Below are 27,179 nucleotides of genomic sequence, written 5' to 3'. Positions count from 1 at the left end.
AGTGTAATTTTTCAGGGTTCTGGTGAGGGCTCCACATCAATGGATCCCCAACTTGAACGGCAAGTTGAGACTATTCGTAACCTGGTAGACTCCTACATGAAAATTGTGACTAAAACTACTCGAGACTTAGTACCAAAGACTGTTATGCACCTGATGATTAATAACACCAAGGACTTCATCATGGGGGAGCTCCTTGCCCATCTTTATGCCTCAGGGGATCAGGTATGTTAAGCAGCCCGAAATTGAGATTTAGATATTTGCTTCAAATAGACTAGAATATACTTTGAAAGATTAAAATATTGTTGAACATATGTATGAGTTCAATTATGAATCTAAACTTGTTGACAGAATTCAATGATGGAGGAGAGCCCAGAGGAAGCACGCAAGCGAGAGGAAATGCTACGCATGTACCATGCTTGTAAAGAAGCACTGAAGATTATAGGAGATGTTTCTATGGCGACAGTATCCACTCCAATTCCACCTCCAGTAAAGGATGATTGGCTTTCTGCTGGCCAGGAAAGCCCAAGGTAATGCAGTCAATTTAAAGAGTTTACAGAGATAGGGTTGAAGACTTAGTTTTGCAAATTGAATTCCTCCCTAAGGTGCATTTGTCTTCAAATTAAAGAAGCTCATGTTCATTTACCTATGACTGGGTATGATTTATTGTTATAATTTTTTAATGTTACTCTTGATTTTCATAATTTTTGAATCAGGGGTCAGTTTGCTCCACAAGCCATGGATATGTGTCAGACCTTAGGTGATTAGAAGCCTATTAATTCTCTTTCTTACTGGTGAGGTATACCTCTTTGTTAATCATCTGCGAGGTAGCTAACAGTGTGGCTTGTTTTGTTTGCACCTTCTGAATAATTAGCAGTCTCATCCTAGCACTGACATTATCATCCCATATTTTTTGTTCAGGTTTCACTTTTTTATGTATAGGAACCCCATGAGATGTCTCTTCAGATACAAATAAGTATCCTTTTTCTTTTGTACATTAAAAGCCATGGGTTTGGGAAGCTAGCCATCATGTTCAGCCTTTCTTAGAATCATTCCATACAGAAGTAAATAGGGAATATCTTTGTTTATATTCTTAAATGTTAGTCAGTAATACCATATTTTAGGTTTAAAGGGTAGTTATGGTGCAGGTTTCGGGTTGTCACTATCACAGTAGAAGGACCATTAGTATGCCAGTATGATGCTTTAGGTAATATTCACTATATTTGGCCTTTTGTAGTATGCTGGTATGCTGTCATAGCTTGCAGGACAAATTGATCCTGGAGTGAAATATGGGTATGAAAAACTCTTTCTCTCAGGTAGTATCCTGTGAGCATTTTCTGTATGAGGCTTTCTGTTAGCCCTTCTTCTCTTTCAAACGACTTATATAAAAAATGGTTGCCACCATCACGTTGATATATCTGTTCCAAGAATAATGAGGGACTTAGTGACTGATGACATGGGGAGGATGATGTTTCTGATTGGAGGTTGTTCGTCAAATGTTGGACCTTGGGCAAGTTTTGCCATTAGTTATGTGTGATATGATTGAGGAGGGTGGATGTGTTGGAAATGAAATGTTTGAGGACTTTGTGTGGTGTAAGGTGGTTTGATTGAGAGAGTAATGGAAGGGTAAGAGAGATGTGTGGAAATGCAAGGAGTTTGGTTGAAAGAGCAGAAGGTGTGTTGTAATGGTTTGGACATATGGAGAGAATGAGTGAGGAAAGATTGACAAAGAGGACATATGTGTCAGAGGTGGAGGGAACGAGAAGTGGGAGACCAAATTGGAGGTGGAAAGATGGAGTGAAAAAGATTTTGAGTGATCGGGGCCTGAACATGCAGGAGGGTGAAAGGTGTGCAAGGAATAGAGTGAATTGGAACGATGTGGTATATTGGGGTCGACGTGCTGTCAATGGATTGACCCAGGGCATGTGAAGCATCTGGGGTAAACCATGGAAAGTTTTGTGGGGCCTGAATGTGGAAAGGGAGCTGTGGTTTCGGTGCATTATACATGATAGCTAGAGACTGAGTGTGAATGAATGTGGCCTTTGTTGTCTTGTCCTAGCGCTACCTCGCGCACATGCGGGGGTAGGGGGCTGTTATTTCATGTGTGGTGGGGTGGCGACGGGAATGAATGAGGGCCGACAGTCGATCTTTCCTCACTCATTCTCTCCATATGACCAAACCATTTCAAAACACCCTCTTCTGCTCTCTCAACCACACTCTTTTTATTACCACACATCTCTCTCATTTCCAAGACATCCACCCTCCTCCGCGCAACTCTATCTATAGCCCATGCCTCGCAACCATATAACATTGTTGGAACCACTATTCCTTCAAACATACCCATTTTTGCTTTCCAAGTTAACGTTCTCGACTTCCACACATTTTTTAACGCTCCCAGGACTTTTGCCCCCTCCCCCACCCTATGATTCCTTTCCGCTTCCATATACACATTATCATACTTTATCATACTTTGTCGCTGTCTCCTGTGTTAGCGAGGTAGCGCAAGGAAACAGACAAAAGAATGGCCCAACCCACCCATGTACACATGTATATACATACATGTCCACACATGTACATATACATCCTTATACATCTCAACGTACACATATATATACACACAGACATATGTGTATATTTCTTTTCTTTCTTTCAAACTATTCGCCATTTCCCACATTAGCGAGGTAGCGTTAAGAACAGAGGACTGGGCCTTTGAGGGAATACCCTCACCTGGCCCAATTCTCTGTTCCTTCTTTTGGAAAATTAAAAAAAAAACGAGAGGGGAGGACTTCCAGCCCCCCGCTCCCTCCCCTTTTAGTCGCCTTCTACGACACACAGGGAATACGTGGGAAGTATTCTTAATCCCCTATCCCCAGGGATAATGTGTATATTTATGTGTATATATATGTATACGTTGAGATGTATAGGTATGTATATGTGCATGTGTGGACGTGTATGTATATACATGTGTATGTGGGTGGGTTGGGCCATTCTTTCGTCTGTTTCCTTGCGCTGCCTCGCTAACGTGGGAGACAGCGACAAAGTATAATAGATAAATAGATAATATGTGTATATGAGTGGATGGGCCATTCTTTGTCTATTTCCTGGCGCTACCTCGCTGATGCAGGAAACAGCGATTAAGTATTATGAATAGAATATAGATATGATTGATGATGGATGAAAAGCATGCCTCGCTAGCATGATTAGGGTTTAAGAGGTTTCTCTCCCCTGGAGGGGCAAGACATCTTTCATGGTTTACAATTGCCTTGAAGAGAAGTTTTCAAATTCAAAATTCTTTTTGTAAACATTTTAGTCATTATCTAGTATTTTCCTTTGATGTTCATCTCTTGATTTTTAAGTGGTCTTTTCATTCCCACACATGAAAAAAATACTGTAGTCTGTTTAAAGAGCAACATTCTTGCTTATGTCTTGCAAACAAATCAGTTTTGCTCTTTTAAAGTTGTTAGAAGAGGCAAATGATTTTTTTTTCATGAGTCTTTCTGCATTTACAGTAAGTAATGAATATACCTATGTTACAATGTTCAAGTAAATTGCAACAGTTTCATTGTTACCTCAAGTAATGTATGAACAAACCACCATCATGAATTCAGTTAATTGGGTGTTGATCAACAAAGATGATCGATAGAGAGCTGAATTTAAGACTTAGGTTATGCAGTGAATAAGAATTGAAGGTGTACTGAGAGCTGCAGTAAATGGAAAGAATTTGTGGAGTGTGTACAAGAAGCTTCCATGATGGACAGCTTGTCTCAAGTTTAGTATATAGATGTGAAACCTCAGTTTTCAGAGATCCAGGTAGGTGAAAGATGAGTAGCATAGGTGTATGAATGATATGATACAAAGTTAGGGAACAGATAAAAGATAAAGATGTGGAAAAGATGTGTGCTGTTTGGACATCATTTGAAACCAAATGGTAGGATGGTTTTATTTTGTATGGTATTATGGTTGATGGTACTAGAGAAGAGGTAGACTCAAAAGTTATACATAAATGGTTATTTGTGCAGAGACGAGATATTTCAGATAAGAATGACAGAGGAATGATATTTTATGGTAGTTATGTAGATATTTTACATGTTAGATTGATGTTACTGGAGATATCGTCTTAGATGACAAATCAAATGAAAAGTAAAGAAGCAATTGTATTAGTGTTGAAGCGTTTGTTTACTGTAGCAGAATCTCCTAAGTTGAGGATATGTATAAGTGGACTGAAAGGTTGTGTGAACTTATCTACAGTCTGCATGGAATTGTAAATGAAATCAAAGGTATTTTAGTTTCTGAATATCACCTTCTTAACAGGAGCATTTTTTCATAGATTTTATTGGACTTTTGCATGCTAGTGGTTACACCATGAGCAAGTCACTTTCAGCAAGGTTTTATCATCTTCAGTAGACAGAAAGAACAGTCTTGTTAGGAACTGTTCAGTTCAAAGGAGACCTGTCATTTCCCTTTCCCTTCATGGACTGCAGCCTCTAATCTGAAGAAACCCAATAAAAGGGGTCCTGGAACACATCTTAAAACATTTTTATTATTTTTTTTTTCTAAGGCTTCAGTTATGGACAAAAGTCCACATCAAAGCTGGGCCTTAATTGAAATATAGAGAGAATTATGAAGTGGAAAAAGAAAAGACAATGGAAAGTATTTACAGATTTTTGAGGGCATGAAAGACCTGTCTTGAAATGCGCCAGGTCATAGGTATTGGGAAAGACATGAGAAGGTAGAGAGTTTTAATTTAAGGGTGAATTTAGAAAGTGCCTGAAAAATTTTGTGCTTGAGATTTTTCATTTAAATATGGCAGCATTACTTGGAGCTTCAATTTAGTTTGGTACAAAAAAAAAACCTAGTTTGTAGTAGTTTTCTTACCCATCCTCTGTGCTGTGGTGTAGATTTTACCCTTCTTTATTCCCAGTTTTTCTTATAAAGGCAATTTCAGTGAATGGTTTGGAATGAGAATCTTGTATTCCAGCCTGGATTGAATAGAAATCATATACTCATAATTCCAGTAAAACATCTTATGGTTCAAGCGAATAAAGATAATTCTGACATGGAACATGATTTGTAGGGGATAAGTTCGATATACTGTATGATCAAAATCCTTTCACGGACTGAATCTTCTTATGCATTGTTGGGTATTTTTGGGATGTACTTGATGCATGTTGACCTGGCAGGTGCTTGAAGCTGACCTGAAGATTGGAAGGAAAGGGGACTGTTTATAGCTTGAAAATTCCAGTTTTATATGAAATGTAATAGAAACATTCTTAGTTACTCGTACCAGTAAACTAGCACAGTACATGTGTTTGAGGATGGATTGTGTCGTAAATTCACTACCGAAAAATCTCTAAAGTACGCCAAGTAACAAGACAGAATTCAGTCTATAATTAACTTTTCCTTGACTTGACTGTATTTACATTTCAAGCAAGTCATGACTTAAGGAATCATAGTAAAGCCTTTTATGGATATGCAGTCCATTAGGAAGTCTTTGCTATGTATGCAACACCCATGCTCCATGGAATTCTTACAGTTTACCATCCATTTAGTATGATTTAAATGCATACCTCAATTGTCAGTGTACAACTGTACATGTATTTTTGGGGATTTCTGTTTAGCATTTCAGAATTTTCATTGTCTTTGTTTTATGTTTTGACCTTTTTTTTAATCTGATATATTTGTTTTAGAACTACTCTTTTCTTGAAGTAAGAGTCTGAAATGATTTCCTTTTATTTATCAGTTCCCTTCGACTCTCACAACACTCAGATGAAGGTAGCAGGTTTGGCACTACTCCTACATCCCCAACATCTGTGATAACTTCTTGCAGTGAGACTTTCTGCCAGTCATTTTGGCAGTCAACCAGGTGAAATTGTCATCACAAGATTGCACCTAATGCTATTATAATATGGCACCACTAAATTTTGCACAGCTGTGTTGTTTTGAGTGCTCATTTTTAGTATGTAGGCACTAACTATCACAGGTCTTACACACACACACACACACACACACACACACACACATATACACGCAAGCATAAGAGTATCAAAAAGCAAAGGAGCTTAGAGTTATAGGTACCACTTCAGTAAGCCAGCATTTGCAAGGTATAAGAGAACATGGGGGATGAATATAGCAGGATAAGAAAGGAGTAACAAAGAAACTTCATAAAGAATATTTTTGGACACAGCATTTGCAAGGTATAAGAGAACACGGTAGATGAATATAACAGGATAAGAAAGGAGTAACAAAGAAATATTTGTGGACAAGGCCAGAGATGAGACAAAACTTTTCCATAAATTCTTCAGGAATGAATTGTCAGTTAGAGAGCAGTTAATCAAGCTAAGGGATTCTGAAGGAAGAATTGTAGAAGATGATGTATTGATGTGTGAGGAACTGATTAACAGATTCAAAAGTGTTTTTACCGGGGAAAACTCTGCCACCAAACACCAGGAAAATAGAATTGGGTGGAGATTTCAGAAAACACAGCAGATACATTAACAGTACTAAAAGATCTTTACCTATACAGGGCTCTTGGTCCTGAAGCAGTTTCTTTCGAATGTTCTGATGTGTGCAGACACACTTGACAGACTGCTTGAGATGTTCAAGATTTCCTTGAATTATGTTGAAGTACCAGGAGAGTGGAAAAGGGCAAACTTCATACCTATCTTCGAGAAAGGAGACTAGAAGGAAGTGCTAAAAACTACAGACTGGTTTCCCAGACATGTAGTCTTTAAGTTCCTGCAAAAGGCAATCAGAAAGCAAATTCTTTTAAGTTACTGAAGAAGGCAGTCTGAGAGCAAATGGATGACATCCTACAGAGGAGAAACTACCTAGATGAGAATCATGTTTTCAGGGAAAGATCATGTGTAACAGTTCTTTTACATTTCTGAAAGAGGATGAGCTTAGTATTTGGTAAAAGGGAAGGCTGATTGGATTGTTGTATGTAGACATCTAGAAATTATTTGACAATGTGCCACATGGAAGGTTGATTAAGAAGCTGACTGACCAGGAAGGGAAAATGGGGAGACTCCTTAAATGGATATATTATCCTTTAGGAAGGGGAAAATGAAACATGATAAGTTCCCAAGTGCACTTCCGTGTAATAATCACATCATCAGGGGAGACACAAGAGAGAAATACAAGTCAGTTGATATGCATCGAAGAGACGAAGCCAGGACGCCATTTGGTAAACATGCGATTGTCCAAGACATACAATGAGCATTCATAAACTTATCACAAATTTTATCAACAATAAAGTTATCTGATTTGTATAGACCATCACTAATATTAAGATTAAGATTCTTTGTGTATTTAATAATAGAAGATTCAATGATATTTCTCGTGGTAATAGAGTTAGAGTTAATAACTGAGATGGCACTACTCCAGTCAGTACAATAATCACAGTTTTTAACGTGATTTAACGAGGCATTTGATTCTTGTCCCATTCTTATACTATATTTGTGTTGCTTAAGTCTAACAGAAAGATGCTTACCAGTCTGCTCAACATAAAATTTATCACAATTTCCACATGGCACTTTATAGATGCATCCAAGAGAATTTCTGGTGAATTCCTGAATAAGATATTCTTTATAGTATTATTGTTGCTGAAGGCAACATTTACATTAAGGGATTTAAACAACATGGGAAGTAAAGTGAAATTATTATTAAAAGGGAGAACTAAAAGATTCTTGGTGTCAGTGGGAGTTTGAGCTCAACTGTATAAAATGATTTCTTTGCTAACTTAAGGGATTTATCAGTGAAAAATCTAGGGTACTTTAACTTAGATCCAATAGAGTATATCTCCTCAAACTCTGGACTGCAAATACGTAATGCCCTAAGGAACATAGATTGAAATGATCATAATTTAACTCTTGTCATGTTGAGATGAGTAATAATGGATATATGAGCATACATTGGTAAGTTTTCTGTATATGCTAAACTTAAACTTGTTTCCTTGCCTATGGATCATGTAATCTGAAAATGGTAACATACCATTATTTTCATTTTGTACAGTAAATTTGATGGAAGGTACTAAATTGTTAAGTAAGGGGAGAAATATTTGTAAATTTTCATTTGTTGGCCAAACACAAAGAACTTCATCTACATACCTAAACCAAATTGCATGAGAAGGTAAGATATCCTTTAGTAATTTTGTTTCAAAAAATTCCATATAAAGATTACTTAGTACTGGTGAAAGAGGGTTACCCATGGCCATGCCAAGTTTTTGAGCATAATAATCCCCATTGAATTGAAATACACAGTCTTTTATACACAATTTTATCAGTTCAATGAAAACAGACTTTGAAACAGGTAAATGAATATCATCCAAGACATCAAACCAATATTCTAAAAGGTCATCAATTGGAACTTTAGTGAAAAGTGAGGAAACATCAAAGCTAACTAGTTTGAAATCAAAATTAACATTGATATTGTTTAGCTTGTTGACTAAATCTTCATTGTTCATGATATTAGAATTTGATGCCTTACCTGCTAAAGGGCTTAATAAAGAAACTAACCATTTTGACAATTTATATGTGATGGAGCCTACTGAACTCACTATAGGTCTTGCTGAAAAATTCTGATTATGTGTTTTGATAAGTCCATACATATATGGCAGTGAAGGGGACAAAGATGACAAACTTTTGATAAGAGAACTATTTTCTTTCAACAACAACTTCATTTCTTTATTGAAATGGGAATTAACTGCTTCTAAGGGATTTTTACTAAGTTTAGAATATGTTGTGTCATATTCAAAAGATCGTTCACTTTAGATAAGTAGTTACTTTTGTCTAAGTCCATACATATATGGCAGTGAAGGGGACAAAGATGACAAACTTTTGATAAGAGAACTATTTTCTTTCAACAACAACTTCATTTCTTTATTGAAATGGGAATTAACTGCTTCTAAGGGATTTTTACTAAGTTTAGAATATGTTGTGTCATATTCAAAAGATCGTTCACTTTAGATAAGTAGTTACTTTTGTCTAAAATCACAACAGTGTTAGCCTTAATATGCTTTAGTAATATGTATATCCTTGTATTTTTTTAAGGTGTTAATAGCTCTTATAAATCTTTTAGGGCAATTAGGTTCCACTGGTTTTGACAAACTGGCATACACTAAACCCTTATAGATATTAATTTCATCATTACTTAAATTACTGTATTTGTCTAGATTACAAAAAGACTTTGTGACATCAACACAGCTGGCTTCTCTGTTAGAGCACACAAATCTTAAACCATAGCCTAATGCACACAAGGAATCCTTATCTAGTTGTTTATTAGACAGGTTTATCACAAAAGAAGTGTTTGTGTTCTTGGTCCAGTTGCTGTTTTTAATAAGATGGTCCAGCTTACAATTTAGCGTCATTTGTAGCCTATTGTGTTCTTTCCTTAATCTATCATTGCAATAGTCCAACATCCGGTTCTTCCAGTATGTTGGTATTACCATATGAAAGGCACTTTTCTTCTCTCTTGTAATGCGAAAGGCCTCCTCCATTTCAAGTTTCTTTAATTCAATGTTTTTCTTTAAAATAATGTTTTGGAATTGGTCAAATGGTCAACCAGACTGGTAGGACAGATCTTGGCATCACTTGTTCATCAAGGCATTTCCTAAGGAATCCAAATCGTAACTTCAGTTGGTGGGCCTTGATTAACGATATGGAGAAAGCAGTAACGAAAGGAGAAAGTCCAGGACAGCTTGTAGAGAAGTAATGGAAGAGCTGTGTGGAATCCATGTTGGAAAGGATCACAATTTTTGGCCAACAATTGAAAATTTACAAATATTTCTCCCCTTACTTAACAATTTAGTACCTTCCATCAAATTTACTGTAGAAAATAAAAATAATGGTGTGTTACCATTTTTAGATTGCATGATCCATAGGCAAGGAAACAAGTTTGAGTTTAGCATATACAGAAAACCTACCAATGTATGCTCATATATCCATTATTACTCATCTCAACATGACAGAGTTGAATTACGATCATTTCAATCTATGTTCCTTAGGGCATTACGTATTTGCAGTCCAGAGTTTATTGATGATGAGTTTGAGAAGATATATTCTATTGAATGTAAGTTAAAGTACCCTAGATCTTTCATTGGTAAATCCCTTAAGTTAGCAAAGAAATCATTTTATACAGTTGAGCCCAAACCTCCCATTGACACCAAGAATCTTTTAGTTCTCCCTTTTAACAATAATTTCACTTTACTTCCCATGTTGCTTAAATCCTTTCATGTAAATGTTGCCTTTAGCAACAATAATACTATGAAGAATATCTTAATCAGGAATTCACCAGAAAATGCTCTTGGATGCATCTATAAAGTGCCATGTGGAAATTGTGATAAATTTTATGTTGGGCAGACTGGTAATGATCTTTCTGTTAGATTTAAGCAACATAATTATAGTATAAGAACGGGACAAGAATCAAATGCCTTGTTTAATCACGTTAAAAACTGATCATTGTATTGACTGGAGTAATGCCATCTCAGTTATTAACTTTAACTCTATTACCACGAGAAATATCATTGAATCTTTTGTTATTAAATACACTAAAGAATTTTAATCTTAATATTAGTGATGGTCTATACAAATTAGATAATTTTATTGCTGATAAAATTTGTAAAATGATAAGTTTATGAACGCTCGTTTTATGTCTTGGACAATTGCATGTTTACCAAATGGCGTCCTGGCTTCGTCTCTTCGATGTATATCAACTGACTTATATTTCTCTCTTGTGTCTCCCCTGATGATGTGATTATTACATGAAAGTGCACTTGGGAAATTATCGTGTTTCATTTTCCACGTGGACTCATAGAAATATCTTGATCATGTGGAAAATTGTGATCCTTTCCAATATTATGTTTATTTATATATTTTGCTTTGTAGCTGTCTCCCACGTTAGCGAGGTAGCGCGAGGAAACAGACGAAAGAATGGCCCAACCCACCTACATACACATGTGTATACATACACGTCCACACACGCAAATATACATACCCATACATCTCAGTGTATACATATATTTTTTTTTTTTTTTTTTTTTTTATACTTTGTCGCTGTCTCCCGCGTTTGCGAGGTAGCGCAAGGAAACAGACGAAAGAAATGGCCCAACCCCCCCCCATACACATGTATATACATACGTCCACACACGCAAATATACATACCTACACAGCTTTCCATGGTTTACCCCAGACGCTTCACATGTCTTGATTCAATCCACTGACAGCACGTCAACCCAGGTATACCACATTGCTCCAATTCACTCTATTCCTTGCCCTCCTTTCACCCTCCTGCAAGTTCAGGCCCCGATCACACAAAATCTTTTTCACTCCATCTTTCCACCTCCAATTTGGTCTCCCTCTTCTCCTCGTTCCCTCCACCTCCGACACATATATCCTCTTGGTCAACCTTTCCTCACTCATTCTCTCCATGTGCCCAAACCATTTCAAAACACCCTCTTCTGCTCTCTCAACCACGCTCTTTTTATTTCCACACATCTCTCTCACCCTTACGTTACTTACTCGATCAAACCACCTCACACCACACATTGTCCTCAGGACATCTCATTTCCAGCACATCCATCCTCCTGCGCACAACTCTATCCATAGCCCACGCCTCGCAACCATACAACATTGTTGGAACCACTATTCCTTCAAACATACCCATTTTTGCTTTCCGAGATAATGTTCTCGACTTCCACACATTCTTCAAGGCTCCTAGAATTTTCGCCCCCTCCCCCACCCTATGGTCCACTTCTGCTTCCATGGTTCCATCTGCTGCCAGATCCACTCCCAGATATCTAAAACACTTCACTTCCTCCAGTTTTTCTCCATTCAAACTCACCTCCCAATTTACTTGACCCTCAACCCTACTGTACCTAATAACCTTGCTCTTATTCACATTTACTCTTAACTTTCTTCTTCCACACACTTTATCAAACTCCGTCACCAGCTTCTGCAGTTTCTCACATGAATCAGCCACCAGCGCTGTATCATCAGCGAACAACAACTGACTCACTTCCCAAGCTCTCTCATCCCCAACAGACTTCATACTTGCCCCTCTTTCCAAAACTCTTGCCTTTACCTCCCTAACAACCCCATCCATAAACAAATTAAACAACCATGGAGACATCACACACCCCTGCCGCAAACCTACATTCACTGAGAACCAATCACTTTCCTCTCTTCCTACACGTACACATGCCTTACATCCTCGATAAAAACTTTTCACTGCTTCTAACAACTTGCCTCCCACACCATATATTCTTAATACCTTCCACAGAGCATCTCTATCAACTCTATCATATGCCTTCTCCAGATCCATAAATGCTACATACAAATCCATTTGCTTTTCTAAGTATTTCTCACATATATATATATATGTATATATATATATACTCACACAGACATATACGTATATACACATGTACATAATTCATACTGGCTGCCTTTATTCATTCCCATCGCCACCTCACCACTCATGGAATAACATCCCTCTCCCCCCTCATGTGTGCGAGGTAGCGCTAGGAAAAGACAACAAAGGCCCCATTCGTTCACACTCAGTCTCTAGCTGTCATGTAATAATGCACCGAAACCACAGCTCCCTTTCCACATCCAGGCCCCACAGAACTTTCCATGGTTTACCCCAGACGCTTCACGTGCCCTGGTTCAATCCATTGACAGCACGTTGACCCCGGTATACCACATCGTTCCAATTTACTCTATTCCTTGCACGCCTTTCACTCTCCTGCATGTTCAGGCCCCGATCACTCAAAATCTTTTTCACTCCATCTTTCCACCCCCAATTTGGTCTCCCACTTCTCCCCATTCCCTCCACCTCTGACACATATATCCTCTTGGTCAATCTTTCCTCACTCATTCTCTCCATGTGACCAAACCATTTCAAAACACCCTCTTCTGCTCTCTCAACCACACTCTTTTTATTACCACACATCTCTCTTACCCTATTATTACTTACTCGATCAAACCACCTCACACCACATATTGTCCTCAAACATCTTATTTCCAGAACATCCACCCTCCTGCGCACAACTCTATCCATAGCCCACGCCTTGCAACCATACAACAATGTTGGAACCACTATTCCTTCAAACACTCATTTTTGCTTTCTGAGATAATGTTCTCGACTTCCACACATTCTTCAAGGCTCCCAGAATTTTCGCCCCCTCCCCCACCCTATGATTCACTTCCGCTTACATGGTTCCATCCGCTGCCAAATCCACTCCCAGATATCTAAAACACTTCACTTCCTCCAGTTTTTCTCTATTCAAACTTACCTCCCAGTTGATTTGACCCTCAACCCTACTGTACCTAATAACCTTGCTCTTATTCACATTTACTCTCAACTTTCCTCTTTCACACGCCTTACCAAACTCAGTCACCAGCTTCTGCAGTTTCTCACATGAATCAGCCACCAGCGCTGTATCATCAGCAAACAACAACTGACTCACTTCCCAAGCTCTCTCACCCACAACAGTCTGCATACTTGCCCCTCTTTCCAAAACTCTTGCATTCACCTCCCTAACAACCCCATCCATAAACAAATTAAACAACCAAGGAGACATCACACACCCCTGCCGCAAACCTACATTCACTGAGAACCAATCACTTTCCTCTCTTCCTACACATACACATGCCTTACATCCTCGATAAAAACTTTTCACTGCTTCTAACAACTTGCCTCCCACACCATATATTCTTAATACCTTCCACAGAGCATCTCTATCAACTCTATCATATGCCTTCTCCAGATCCATAAATGCTACATACAAATCCATTTGCTTTTCTAAGTATTTCTCACATACATTCTTCAAAGCAAACACCAATATATATGTATATATATATTTATTTGCTTTGTCGCTGTCTCCCATGTTAGCGAGGTATCGCAAGGAAACAGACAAACTAATGGCCCAACCCACCCACATACACATGTATGTACAATGTCGGCGGAAAGAAATGACACCTACAATGAAAACAAACACCAAATATGGGAAATAGGGAAATGGGGGGAAAAAATGACCAATTAGGGTATTTTTATTCATCCTAATACTTCGTGATGTCTCCTCTGAGCTTCCTAACTTCTTCAAGACGGTCTGGCATGCTCCTGGCCAAGGATCTGAAGTTTTCTTTGCCACTATTTTTCCACACCTTGGTGATCGCCTCTTTAAGGCATGGGACGGATGTCGTCTGGATAAGGGATAACTCATGCTGGCTGTGTGCCCAGGCATTCTCAATCGGTTAAGATCTGGGGAATTTCCTGGCCACTCAAGCACTTCGATGTTTGTGTCCTCCAGCCACTTTTTGACGAGGTCTGAGCCATGACAAGGGGCCCCGTCATGCATAAACACGCTTTCAGGCCGATGAAGGTCATAGAAATGGTGCATGTGATCCTTCAGCATATCCAAATAATTTGCAGCACGGATTGTCTCGTTTTTAGGAAGAAAAAATAAGTCCCCAGCGAGGTCTGAGCCATGACAAGGGGCCCTGTCATGCATAAACACGCCTTTGGGCCGATGAAGGTCATAGAAATGGTGCATGTGATTCTTCAGCACATCCAAATAATTTGCAGCATGGATTGTCTCTTTTATAGGGAGAAAAAATAAGTCCCCAGCTCCGTTGGTGCCACTGAAAATTCCCCAAACCATCACTGAAGGAGGGTGTTTGACGACTTTTGTGGTGTATCTAGGATGGTAGCGGTTGGAGTTTGGGCTTCGGCTGCAGCGCTTAACACAAACACGTAAAGTCTTGAAGGTCGATTCATTGGAGAAACAGGTCTGCATCCATTTCTCTGGGGTCCAGTCTTGGTATCTTCGTGCAAATTGAAGTCTACGGCGCTTCATGCCGGCTGTTACAAGTGGCTTCACTGCTGCGTGTCGTGACGGGAGGTGGAGGTGACGCTGCAAGTGTTCACGAATGGTGTGGGTAGCAACGTTTCCTAGAAGCTCAGGGTACATTTTCTTGAGTTCTGTGGACTTAATAAACTGGTTTTTCAACACTTCACGCAGTAGGATATTGTCTGTCTTCTGAGAGGTTTTTCTTGGCCTCCCACAGCGTGGTTTAGGGGCCGGAACCTGGTTGGGAGCAAGCGCCCTGCCGGCAGCAAGAAGCCTCTAGACGGTCGACCGAGAACGTCCAAATTGGGCACAAATATCTTTAATAGAGACGTTTTCCTCCTTCAAAGCAAGGATATGGGACCTCTCCTAATTCGACATCATGGTTCGACCCATATTTACTGATGTGGGGCACTATGGGGGCATGGAATGGCGTTGGGCGGTATCTGGGAGGTGGCACAGGTAGGAGTGCTAAAATGATATGTGCACACGTCGCAGAGTTTTTATGTCTTTTTTGAGGCGTATTTTCCATTGCGTTTCAATGGGAGGTGTCATTTCTTTCCGCCGACACTGTACATACATGTCCACACACGCAAATATACATACCTATACATCTCAACGTATACATATATATACACACAGACATATGCATATACACACATGTACATAATTCATACTGGCTGCCTTTATTCATTCCTATCGGCACCCCACCACACATGAAATAAAAACCCCCTCCCCCCTCATGTGTGCGAGGTAGCGCTAGGAAAAGACAACAAAGGCCCCATTCGTTCACACTCAATCTCAAGCTGTCATGTAATAATGCACTGAAACCACAGCTCCCTTTCCACATCCAGGCCCCACAGAACGGTCCATGGTTTACCCCAGACACTTCACATGCCCTGGTTCAATTCATTGAGAGCACATTGACCCCGGTATACCACATCGTTCCAAGTCACACTATTCCTTGCACGCCTTTCACCCTCCTGCATGTTCAGGCCCCGAGCACTCAAAATCTTTTTCAGTCCATCTTTCCACCTCCAATTTGGTCTCCCACTTCTCCTCATTCCCTCCACCTCTGATCCCTCCACCTCTGACATATATATCCTGTTGATCAATCTTTCCTCACTCATTCTCTCCATGTGACCAAACCATTTCAAAACACCCTCTTCTGCTCTCTCAACCACACTCTTTATATTACCACACTCTCTCTTACCCTATTATTACTTACCCGATCAAACCACCTCACACCACATATTGTCCTCAAACATCTCATTTCCAGCACCTCCACCCTCCTCTGCACAACTCTATCTATAGCCCATGCCTCGCAACCATATAACATTGTTGGAACCACTATTCCTTCAAATGTACCTATTTTTGCTTTCTGAAATAATGTTCTCGACCTCCACACATACTTCAATGCTCCCAGAATTTTTGCCCCCTCCCCTACCCTATGATTCACTTCCGCTTCCATGGTTCCATCCGCTGCCAAATCCACTCCCAGATATCTAAAACACTTCACTTCCTCCAGTTTTTCTCCATTCAAACTTACCTCCCAATTGACTTGTCCCTCAACCCTACTGTACCTAATAACCTCGCTCTTATTCACATTTACTCTCGGCTTTCTTTTTTCACATGCTTTACCAAACTCAGTCACTAGCTTCTACAGTTTCTCACACAAATGAGCCACCAGCACTGTATCATCAGCGGACAACAACTGACTCACTTCCCAAGCTCTCTCATCCACAACAGATTGCATACTTGCCCCTCTTTCCAAAACTCCTGCATTCACCTCCCTAACAACCCCATCCATAAACAAATTAAACAACCATGGAGACATCACACACCCCTGTCGCAAACCTATATTCACTGAGAACTAATCACTTTCCTCTCTTCCTACACGTACACTTGCCTTACATCCTTGATAAAAACTTTTCACTGCTTCTAACAACTTGCCTCCCACACCATATATTCTTCATACCTTCCACAGAGCATCTCTGTCATATGCCTTCTCCAGATCCATAAATGCTACATACAAATCCATTTGCTTTTCTAAGTATTTCTCACATACATTCTTCAAAGCAAACACCTGATCCACACATCCTCTACCACTTCTGAAACCACACTGCTCTTCCCCAATCTGATGCTCTGTAAATGCCTTCACCCTCTCAATCAATACCCTCCCATATAATTTACCAGGAATACTCAACAAACTTATACCTCTGTAATTTGAGCACTCTTTTTATCCCCTTTGGCTTTGTACAATGGCACTATATTTTTATATTTATTATACTTTGTTGCTGTCTCCCGCGTTAGCATGGAAGCGCGAGGAAACAGACAAAAGAATGGCCCAACCTCCCACATACACGCCCACACACGCACATATACATACCACTACATTTCAACTTATACATACATATACATACACAGACATATACATATATACACATGTACATAATTCGTACTTGCTGCCTTTATCCATTCCTTTTGTCACCCTGCCACACATGAAATGACAACCCCTCTCCCCCTGCATGCACGCAAGGTAGCGCTAGGAAAAGACAACTAAGGCCACATTCGTTCACGCTTAGTCTCAATCTGTCGTGTATAATGCACTGAATCCACAGCTTCCTTTCCACATCCAGGCCCCTCAAAACTATCCATGGTTTACCCCAGACACTTCACATTCCCTGGTTCAATCTATTGACAGCACGTTAACCCTGGTATACCACATCGTTCCAATTCACTCTATTCCTTGCACGCCTTTCACCATCCTGCATGTTCAGGCCCCGATTGCTCAAAATCTTTTTCACTCCATCTTTCCACCTCCAGTTGGTCTCCCACTTCTCATTCCCTCCACCTCTGACACATATATCCTTTTTGTCAATCTTTCCTCACTCATTCTCTCCATGTGATCACACACACACTCACATATATATTATGCTGGTTGCCGTTTCCCGTGTTAATGAGTTAGTGTCAAGAGTGGAAGAATAAAGGCTGCTTTGATGTCATCCATTCTTTAGTTGTGATGTGTCCTCTGTGTTTGTGTATCTAGGTTGAAGATTTCTCAAGCGATTCATTGAATATGCCTGCTGATTCAACATTTATCAGTTCTTACTGGTATTTTCAGCTTCTCGTATACTGCTCATGTGGATTACCTCATCATGAGCTTTGCAAAGTTCATGGTGGGTAGAACCAGACGCAGATGAAAATCAGTGGTGATGTTTTTCTATGGTATAGAGGAACACAGTGTTTTGCAACTCCTGTCACATTTTCAAGTGTAAGGAAATTACAACTTGGTCTATATTTATATGCAGAAGTCAAGGATTAGGAGAAAAATTATAGATCAGTGTGACATGAATGTGGTAGGTGGACACTCCCATGTTTAACCAATGAAAACTCACCACCTCAGTTCCCTGTTACATGATGTCATCAGTTCTTTGTCCGCTCTTAGTGGGACAGATCAGAAATAGGGAATGCTCTCCTAGTGAATATTCAATAGGGAAACAGAGTTTTTGTCTGCAAATACTTAAATCTGTGAATTGTAAACCTGGAAACAGTGAGATCCAGATATGTTCTACTTTACTTCACACCATGAGCATATCACAGAGAATTGTCTGAACAAAGAAAATGCTTTGTCAGATAGAAGCAGGAAAATGCTCCCCTTCACAGAGATTGGATCATGTACACCATGGCATAGGCTTTGCTTACCCAGCTCACAGACTATCCTTGTTTCTGTAGCAGTCTCTGTAGCAGCAAAGCTTTTGTTCTCCATCGAATATGACATATCAAATTGTCTAACGAGAAGGCAATATTTTGTACAGTGTAACCGTCATTACCATGTAGCATAGGGTTGATATTACCTGAACATGCTAGAACATGAAAGGGTTGATGAGTATCAGATTGAATGTAATGTTATAGGAAAATCCCAACCAAATAAGAATTAGTGAATTGTTATTAGTACCAATTGATAAAATAGTTGTGCAAGTGTAAGATTCAGAGTATTATAGCATCAAACAGAAAATGATATGATCAGTGACTTCATTAAATAAAAAGGAATTTGACATGCTAATGTTGCTTAAATTTTTAGGATTGGCCATAGTGGTCCCCCATCTCCTGGAGGAAATGTGAGACGAGCTCCTCCTCCAGCTGCATCGCGAGCACCACCTCCAGTACCTAGTGGTGGACGTCCTGCTCCAGCCATTCCTTCTCGCCCAACTCCAGCCCCACCAGGTCGCCAGGGTAATTCAGGGGCACTACCACCACCCCTCATTCCATCGTAAGTATCAGTCTTGTGGCTTTCAAGCTGTACTTATGGTTTTAATGCATAGACTGTTCCCTGGTTTTTTGTTCAGTACTTTGTTTAAATTTTGTCTTGTTCCTTTTACTTGTATCTGTGTTTTCAGTATTGGTTCTTTGAATAAGTTTAGATGGATGGATGTCTGAAGAGCCATATGTAAATTATGTTCTCAGAGTTAGTTGTTTGTGAAACATCTGGGATTCACTCGAAAAAGGTCGTACACCATGTGAACATTTACAGATAGAGCTAAAACAGTAAGTTATTTGTTTACCATCATTCATTTATATAAGGATGATTTGATTGTCTTTTTAGATTCACATGTTAATGAAATGTCATTTCTTTATGTTTTTGCTTTTTTTTATTTTTCTTCATAGACTTAGTAACAAGAAAATCAAAATGAAGTAAGCTAATCAACCTTGATTGTTTTAAGAATATTGTTTTCTTTAATGATATACAGAATTCTTGGCCATAACTGTATCAATGTGAGCATTTTGTTGAGGTGCAATTGGATTTATTTTTTCCATGAATCAAATGTTCTTTGTTTCAGTTTTGTGTACACCATTGGTGTACATACCACTTAGTCTTAGCCATATGTAGTTTGATTTATCCTGAAAATTATTCTGACTACATCCTCTTTCTGGAAATCCATATACTGAAATGACATTTGATATACTTAATGATGATATCAAGACATAAGTTGGTGAGCAAACTTGTCAGAATTGAGATATGTGTGTTATCTGAGTTTTACTTTGAATTGTTAAGATATTTTGTACATTTCCTTTTGTTTGAATACAGATGACATGTTTGAATGTCTGATGTTCATGGTGGTGGGAGAGGGGATTAGTTGGTATGAAAAAAAGTGACATGGAGAGCAATAAATAAACTAGAAAATTCACTTGTTGTAATCAGTGCACTGCCTTAGTAGAGGTATGTTTCTGAAGTTTGCTTTTCAAAACTGACAAGGCTTATAACGTATTCCTGTGTAAAGGTACTTGCCTTCCTTGTAATTAATTCTTTAAACATCTTTTTCAATTGGCATTAATTTGAAAATCATGTTTTGGTGATCCCCATAAATTTCCCTCTGCTAGAAGGTTAAAAAGAATTTGTTGAGATTGGTAAGGCTTTCTTTGTTTCATGTTGATATCACCAAGCTGATAGCATCCTGATTTGTTACATTATTAGTAAGTGAAAGATATATTGATTTATGAATTAATGATTATCAATAGGGACAGCCATATAAACATGATAAACAAAATGCTTTCCAGCTTTAACGATTTTACTCTCTTTTGTTTAAGTAGTATTACCTATTGGTGAAAAAACAGTCTTGGTTTTGGTTGTAAAAATCCTTTCCAGTGACGTTGGGCTCATATTAATTCATTTTGAATTACATAACAAAGTATGAGTATTATCGTCATATCTTCCATTAACAGCGCATCAAGACAATAAATATCTTTTTTGAGAAGCTGTGAATGTTTCATAGTTATTATTATTAACTTTTCTCTTTCTCTTTAGCTCTTGTGCTTCCTTCCTTGTACCCTCATCCACTTTGTCCTTTCCTGTGTGTACTGGTATGTTTGCTGGTGCCGTAGTTCCAATACTGTTTTATGGATGTGAGCTGTGAGTCATGAATGTGCAAGGAAGAAGATGGATTTGTAAGAAATGACTGAGGACGATTTGTGATGAGATGGATTGTGTCAGAAATTGCTATGAAGTAGAGTTGTGGTTGTATGTGCAATTTGATTTAGAGAGCTAACCAGGGAGTGTTAAAATAGTTTAGACATATACGAAAAGGGAAAAGGCTGGCTGAAGAAAGTCTACCTAAGACGATCACCATGGTTTGAGTTGAAAGGGAGGGAGGAAAGTGGAGGGTAACACCAAGAAGGAGAGGGAAAGATGAATTGAACAAGCTTTTAGGGTATTGAGGCTTGAATGTTCAGATGGGTGAGAGGTAAGAATTTTGAATTAGATCAGTGTGGTTCATGGAGGGGATGTGCTGTAAATGGGCTGAATCAGGGTATATAAAGTGGTTAAGATAAAGTTTAAGTGATCTATGGGGTTTGGCTCAGCATGGAAGGCTCATTTATTAGTACAGTATACAAGACATAATGGATGTGTGCAAGTGAAGCCAGTTTTATGTTCTTGACATGTATCTATAGTAGGAAAAGCAGTTAGGCCTAAAGCATTTACAGTTCTGCCTTTATGTTTTGCATCACAGGGACCAAGAAATCATACTCATCTTGGTTATATTTCAGTTCAGTGGTTTTCCATGTAAATGCAGGCTTATGGACTAGAGGCCCCTATTAACACATGAAATACTGCCCTTAAGGTTTTGTTAACCATAAGAAAAAAATCTTAACTATATCAGTATACGATATGTAGATGTAAAAAAATTTTCATCTATTTTTTTTAAACTATTTGATAGAATTGATGAAGGATTTTGAGAAATGCCCATTGGTCTGGCATCACACTGGTATCCCTGCTTTTTGATATTGCAATATATCGATTGTTAGTGACATTTCTCATTTGCCATGATAGATGTTATGCTGATTCATATTTTGATGGAAATAACTATGAAATGGGGCTGCCTTGATTATCAGGGCATTTGTCTCTCATTCGTACTTACCAACCCTTCTAAAATAACAGGAGTCTTAATGATTATTTTAAAACCCATCAGACCCATGCAGGTAGTTACATTTTTTACCTTGTGTATATGCTGTCATATGTTCAGAAAAAGGAGAAAATTAGTGGTAGAGTTGGAATTACCATGTATCACACAAATTCTTATGATCAACTGGTTCAAAACATTCAGATTGTAAGAGGTGAATAAAGTGTTAAATTCATTAGTAATTACATAATGGATAAATTGATAATTCTCTACATACTCAGAAAAATTTAGAAGATAGGTGCAATAAGATTGAAGTCCTCATTCCTCCCACTGGTACTGATACTTTCTGTTTGGAATCATTCAACATTTAAGTTATGAAATTATGTGGTAAATTGCATTTTTCTTGTATTTTTTCTACATATTTCTCTTCAAAAGATTCTTACCTAAAGCATGAAGTGATACTCATGTAGCTAAATGTGGGCGGCACATAGAATATTCTAGATGAATGAAGTAGGATGTCACTATAAATCACTGATTATTTTTTGGTTTGGAAGATCATGTAGTAGATAAGGAAGAAAGGGGAAAGAAAGTAGAAATGATTATTTAAAGATAACTGGGAGTTATAGAATTGCCAAATGCAATTTTGGTGATAAAAGAATGGTTGAAAATAGATTATTATGATGAAATAAGGGACAGCCCCATGTGGTTACATTTGACTTAGAGTGATGTATCTTCGAGGAACTTAGGCAAGCTTAGAAACTTAAAAGACATGGAGGAAATCAACAGAGTATTCATCAGTTGTGATAAAGGAAGAGCACTTGCCTAACTATGAGTACAGTACTTGCAATGAGATTTAGCCAAAATGGTAGAGCCAGCATGAAGCGCTTACTGCACATCTTGCTTGATGGATAAGACTATTCTCAGTTGCCACCTGCATTACATGGTTATCAGTTCTTTGTTCATTTAGGACTGATTTCAAAAATATTTCAAGTGTTCTTTTAATGTTCTGTAGTTTCATAATTCTCATGGCAGTCCCTGGAATAATTATCTAGCTTCTTGGTTGGGCTGTCATATATTTTTATCTGATTTATTGTGGTAATGTTCCATGTTACTCTTGAAGACTTGACAACTCTGTATATTCCCTGTTGAGAGGATCCCAGGTAAGCTAGTGACCTCTTCAGCCAAAAACATTCATCTTATATTCAGTGAATGATACATAAATTGTATATTTCATGTAAATTTTCTTCCTTTCTACTTAGAAGATTCTTACCTAATGCAAAAAATAATAACTTTCCACATATTCAGAAAAATATTGAAAATACCTCAATGATTTTTTAGCCCATGGTCACCATCAGCTGAAAACATTATAACCGACGAATGGTACAGTTGATTATATTTTTCATGTATGTTCACTAGAGAGAGCAGAAGAGGGTGTGTTGAAATGTTTTGGTCACATGGAGAGAATGAGTGTGGAAAGATTGACAAAGAGGATATATGTGTCAGGTGGAGGGAATGAGGAGAAGTGGGAGACCAAATTGGAGGTGGAAGGATGGAGTGAAAAAGATTTTGAGTGATTAGGGCCTGAACATACAGGAGGGTGAAAGGCATGCAAGGAATAGAGTGAATTGTGTGTTATACTGGGGTCGACGTGCTGTCAGTGGATTGAACCAGGGCATGTGAAGCATCTGGGGTAAACCATGGAAAGTTTTATGTGGAAAGGGAGCTGTGGTTTGGGTGCATTACACATGACAGCTAGAGAATGAGTGTGAACAAATGTGCCCTTTTTTGTCTTTCCCTAACGCTACCTCGTGCGCACGTGGGGAGAGAGGGGGTGCCATTTCATATGTGGCAGGGTGGCAACAGGAATGGATGGAGGCGGCAAGTATGAATGCGTACATGTGTATATATGTATATGTATGTCTGCATTGAAATGTATAGGTATGTATATATGTGTGTGTGGGTGTTTATGTATATACATGTATATGTGGGTGGGTTGGGCCATTCTTTCGTCTGTTTCCTTGTGCTACCTCGCTGATGCGGGAGACAGCGACAAAGTATAATGAAAAAGAAAATGTGTACTAGACGGTTCTCTTCAGTAGGTTCGTACATAATGCATGAAATGATGATTATCTACTTATTCAGGAACATTTGGGAGAAAATATATGAAAGCATGCAGATTCTTACCAATTTTGTGACTATCTTCCACTCAAAACATGGAACTTATTGTTGGTGAATGATATGGCATTTTATACTTTTCGCACATTTTCCATGCATTTCTTTCCACTATGTTCTTTCCTAACTCATGACTACATAATGATATCCATATTCAGGAAAATAATAATGAAAGTGGTTGTACAAATGAAAATGCAACATAGAACGTAAAGATTTGCAATCCCAGGGAATGATAAGGGTGGGGGAGGGGGCGAAAATTCTGGGAGCCTTGAAGAATGTGTGGAAGTCGAGAACATTATCTCGGAAAGCAAAAATGGGTATGTTTGAAGGAATAGTGGTTCCAACAATGTTGTATGGTTGCGAGGCGTGGACTATGGATAGAGTTGTGCGCAGGAGGATGGATGTGCTGGAAATGAGATGTTTGAGGACAATGTGTGGTGTGAGGTGGTTTGATCGAGTAAGTAACGTAAAGGTAAGAGAGATGTGTGGAAATAAAAAGAGCGTGGTTGAGAGAGCAGAAGAGGGTGTTTTGAAATGGTTTGGTCACATGGAGAGAATGAGTGAGGAAAGATTGACCAAGAGGATATATGTGTCGGAGGTGGAGGGAACGAGGAGAAGAGGGAGACCAAATTGGAGGTGGAAAGATGGAGTGAAAAAGATTTTGTGTGATCGGGGCCTGAACATGCAGGAGGGTGAAAGGAGGGCAAGGAATAGAGTGAATTGGAGCGATGTGGTATACCGGGGTTGACGTGCTGTCAGTGGATTGAATCAAGGCATGTGAAGCGTCTGGGGTAAACCATGGAAAGCTGTGTAGGTATGTATATTTGCGTGTGTGGACGTATGTATATACATGTGTATGGGGGTGGGTTGGGCCGTTTCTTTCGTCTGTTTCCTTGCGCTACCTCGCAAACGCGGGAGACAGCGACAAAGCAAAAAAAAAAAAAAAAAAAAAAAATTTGTTACTGGTATTCCTTTTCAGTAGGTACTTGTATTCTGCATGAATTAATACAGGTGACCCCATCAGAACAACTATTCACAGAGTGATGTTTCATGGTAGTGACATTTGAAAATCAGGATACAAATTTGTGGAATGACACTGAGTGACAGATTTGAAGGAAGTTCATTTTTTTTTTGCAGTTTTCAAATGATAATGAAATATTTAGATGTAAGATTTTTCTGTTATAATACCTTTAATAATGATATCAAAGCAAAGTAACATTAGACACATCATATTCCAGCTACTGATAGTCACCTTATATGGAGCACCAAGTTTTCATATTCTTGATTTGCCATATAAGTGAGACCTACCTAAATTGAAAACATTAAGCTAGGTAATATAATGGCCAAATATATTAGGAAACAAATATCACTTAATAAAATGGATAAATTTACTTTGGAAGGCTTTACAAACCATTTACCCCACCCTCATTTGACTCCTGCACCATGTACCTTAACCCTACATCACCAGCATTCTCAGTAAGAAGCATTAGATTTTGTCTGGTTTTTCAGTGACATGGTAAGTGTTGCTGAATTATAGAGGTATAATTTACATCGTGATAGAATGTGGTATATTGATGGTAAGCTGTTTCAAGTTTAGTTCATACATAAAAATTAGATTGGGTAATTTTTTTTTCCCTGGAATTGTCTTATGGAGCCTTCCTGCCTCAGGAGTCATCTGTCCTTATGAGGCTTCTGCAGCACTCAGGAATGTCTACATCCATCAGTCTTGACCATAGGTCATAAAGTGTTGTGATCTGTATGCATCTATGCGGAGAGAGTGGAGGGCAGTTGAATTGTAATCGCTCAGTGTTTCCTTTATGGTAGTTGCACCATGTGAAGGATCATAAGTTATGTGCAAACAGTTTTTGTGGTGTTATAATGATGGGTGATGTCTGGAGTGGAATTGAGAGAGTGAGACTTGATGTTTGTCTAGGGAGAGTGGACTCTGATGGGTGTATGTCTGGTGGACTGAAGTTTGAGTTGAAGGTCAGGTGTTTTGTGCTTGTTGTGTTTTTTTCAGTGTTCTGTTTGTTTAGGTTGGGGAATCTGTGAGTAGAGCTTAATGAAGTGTGAGGCAGAGGTAAGCTGGTTAGTTACAGAGTGGTTTGGGTTTATGAGGTCCAGTGCTGTTGCATAGACTTGTTTGCTGAGCATATTTAGGTTGGACTGGATTGGGAGGATCTTTGTTTCATTGTGAAAGTGTTTAGTGTTGGTAGTAGATTTGCAGCCAGTGATTGTTCTAAGCACACAGTTGTATGTGGTTTGCAACTTTTGTTATTTGCTTTTGAGATGGTGGAAGACCAGGCAGATGAGGCATGATTTCAAGTGGAGAAGATAAATTGTGTGTATGAGATGTTCAGGGAATCTTTTCATGTCCAAATTTGATATCAGTTTGTGTTTTGAGGGCATTTACTCTTGTGTGTTCCTTTTTTATTGATGTTGCTGTTGTGGGGAATGAATGTTGTGTGTTTTTTATAAGTTGTCTAGAGTGGTTTGTCTTATGTTCAGTGGGGGAGACTGTTCATTCATTGTCGCTGGAGGATGTGAGCTGGATTCATGTCTGTCTCAGGTTAAAAGAGTGATTGAAGACTTTTGTGAAGATGCAGACAATCTGTTCTGGGTGGGCCATTATTCCAGTTGGGTAATGCAGAGCTGCATATATGATGGTGCTATGATGTCAGGTTGTTTTGATGAGATTGTGAGGTTGTTTGCCTTTGAAAGGACCTTCATTTTAATGTTTACCTCAGGTAATAGGAGGTCATGTAGGAAGAGATTAAAGAGAATTTGAGAGAAAACTGCAAAGTCCGCCAAGGTTTTTAAGTGTTTAAGGTGAAAGCGTTTTTAGTGACTGGCATGATGGCCAACTATTAAGTTGGCCTGCCACCATTTTTCATTGTTGTAGAGGGAAGTGTCATTTTTTGTGTGTGAGGATGTGCTGGGGACAGTATCATGTGCTTTTGTGATTTGTATTGCTTCTAACACTACGTGGGAGGGTGGATGTGGTTGGTTGAATTCATCTAGGATATGTGTGAGCCCAGTCTGTACTGTTGTGGTAGAGTGTTTGATTTTACAGCCATCTTTTATAGGTGAGAACAGGATGTTTTGTTTGATCTTGCTCAGGATTTTTTTTCTCAGAGTTTGGATACTGAGGTTAGAAGTAATATGAGCAGTAGGAGGAGTGGGACTTTGGTGGTTTGGAGGGTTTTAGTGTTTGTTTTATGTTGGTAAGTTTCCACATGTTAAGAATTTTGCAAGAGTAGTTGAGGATA

General features: G+C 38.8%; 1 protein-coding gene across 5 annotated transcripts in view; it reads left to right on the top strand.

Moving 5' to 3' along the window:
• The window catches only part of shi (dynamin-1 shibire), a 187,468-nt gene that overhangs the window by 104,459 nt on the left and 55,830 nt on the right, over nt 1-27,179 (top strand). For all 5 annotated transcript variants that reach the window (XM_071657888.1, XM_071657885.1, XM_071657886.1 and 2 more), the window contains 3 exons: nt 16-222; nt 349-527; nt 18,924-19,112. In XM_071657888.1, coding sequence (XP_071513989.1) covers nt 16-222; nt 349-527; nt 18,924-19,112 — 575 coding nt within the window. The remainder of the gene's footprint in view (nt 1-15; nt 223-348; nt 528-18,923; nt 19,113-27,179) is intronic.

This window comes from Panulirus ornatus, chromosome 65 (genome assembly GCF_036320965.1).
Source record: "Panulirus ornatus isolate Po-2019 chromosome 65, ASM3632096v1, whole genome shotgun sequence".
Lineage (NCBI taxonomy): Eukaryota > Metazoa > Arthropoda > Malacostraca > Decapoda > Palinuridae > Panulirus > Panulirus ornatus.
Note: the sequence above shows the minus strand (reverse complement) of the source record. Positions and strands in the feature narration are given on the sequence as shown.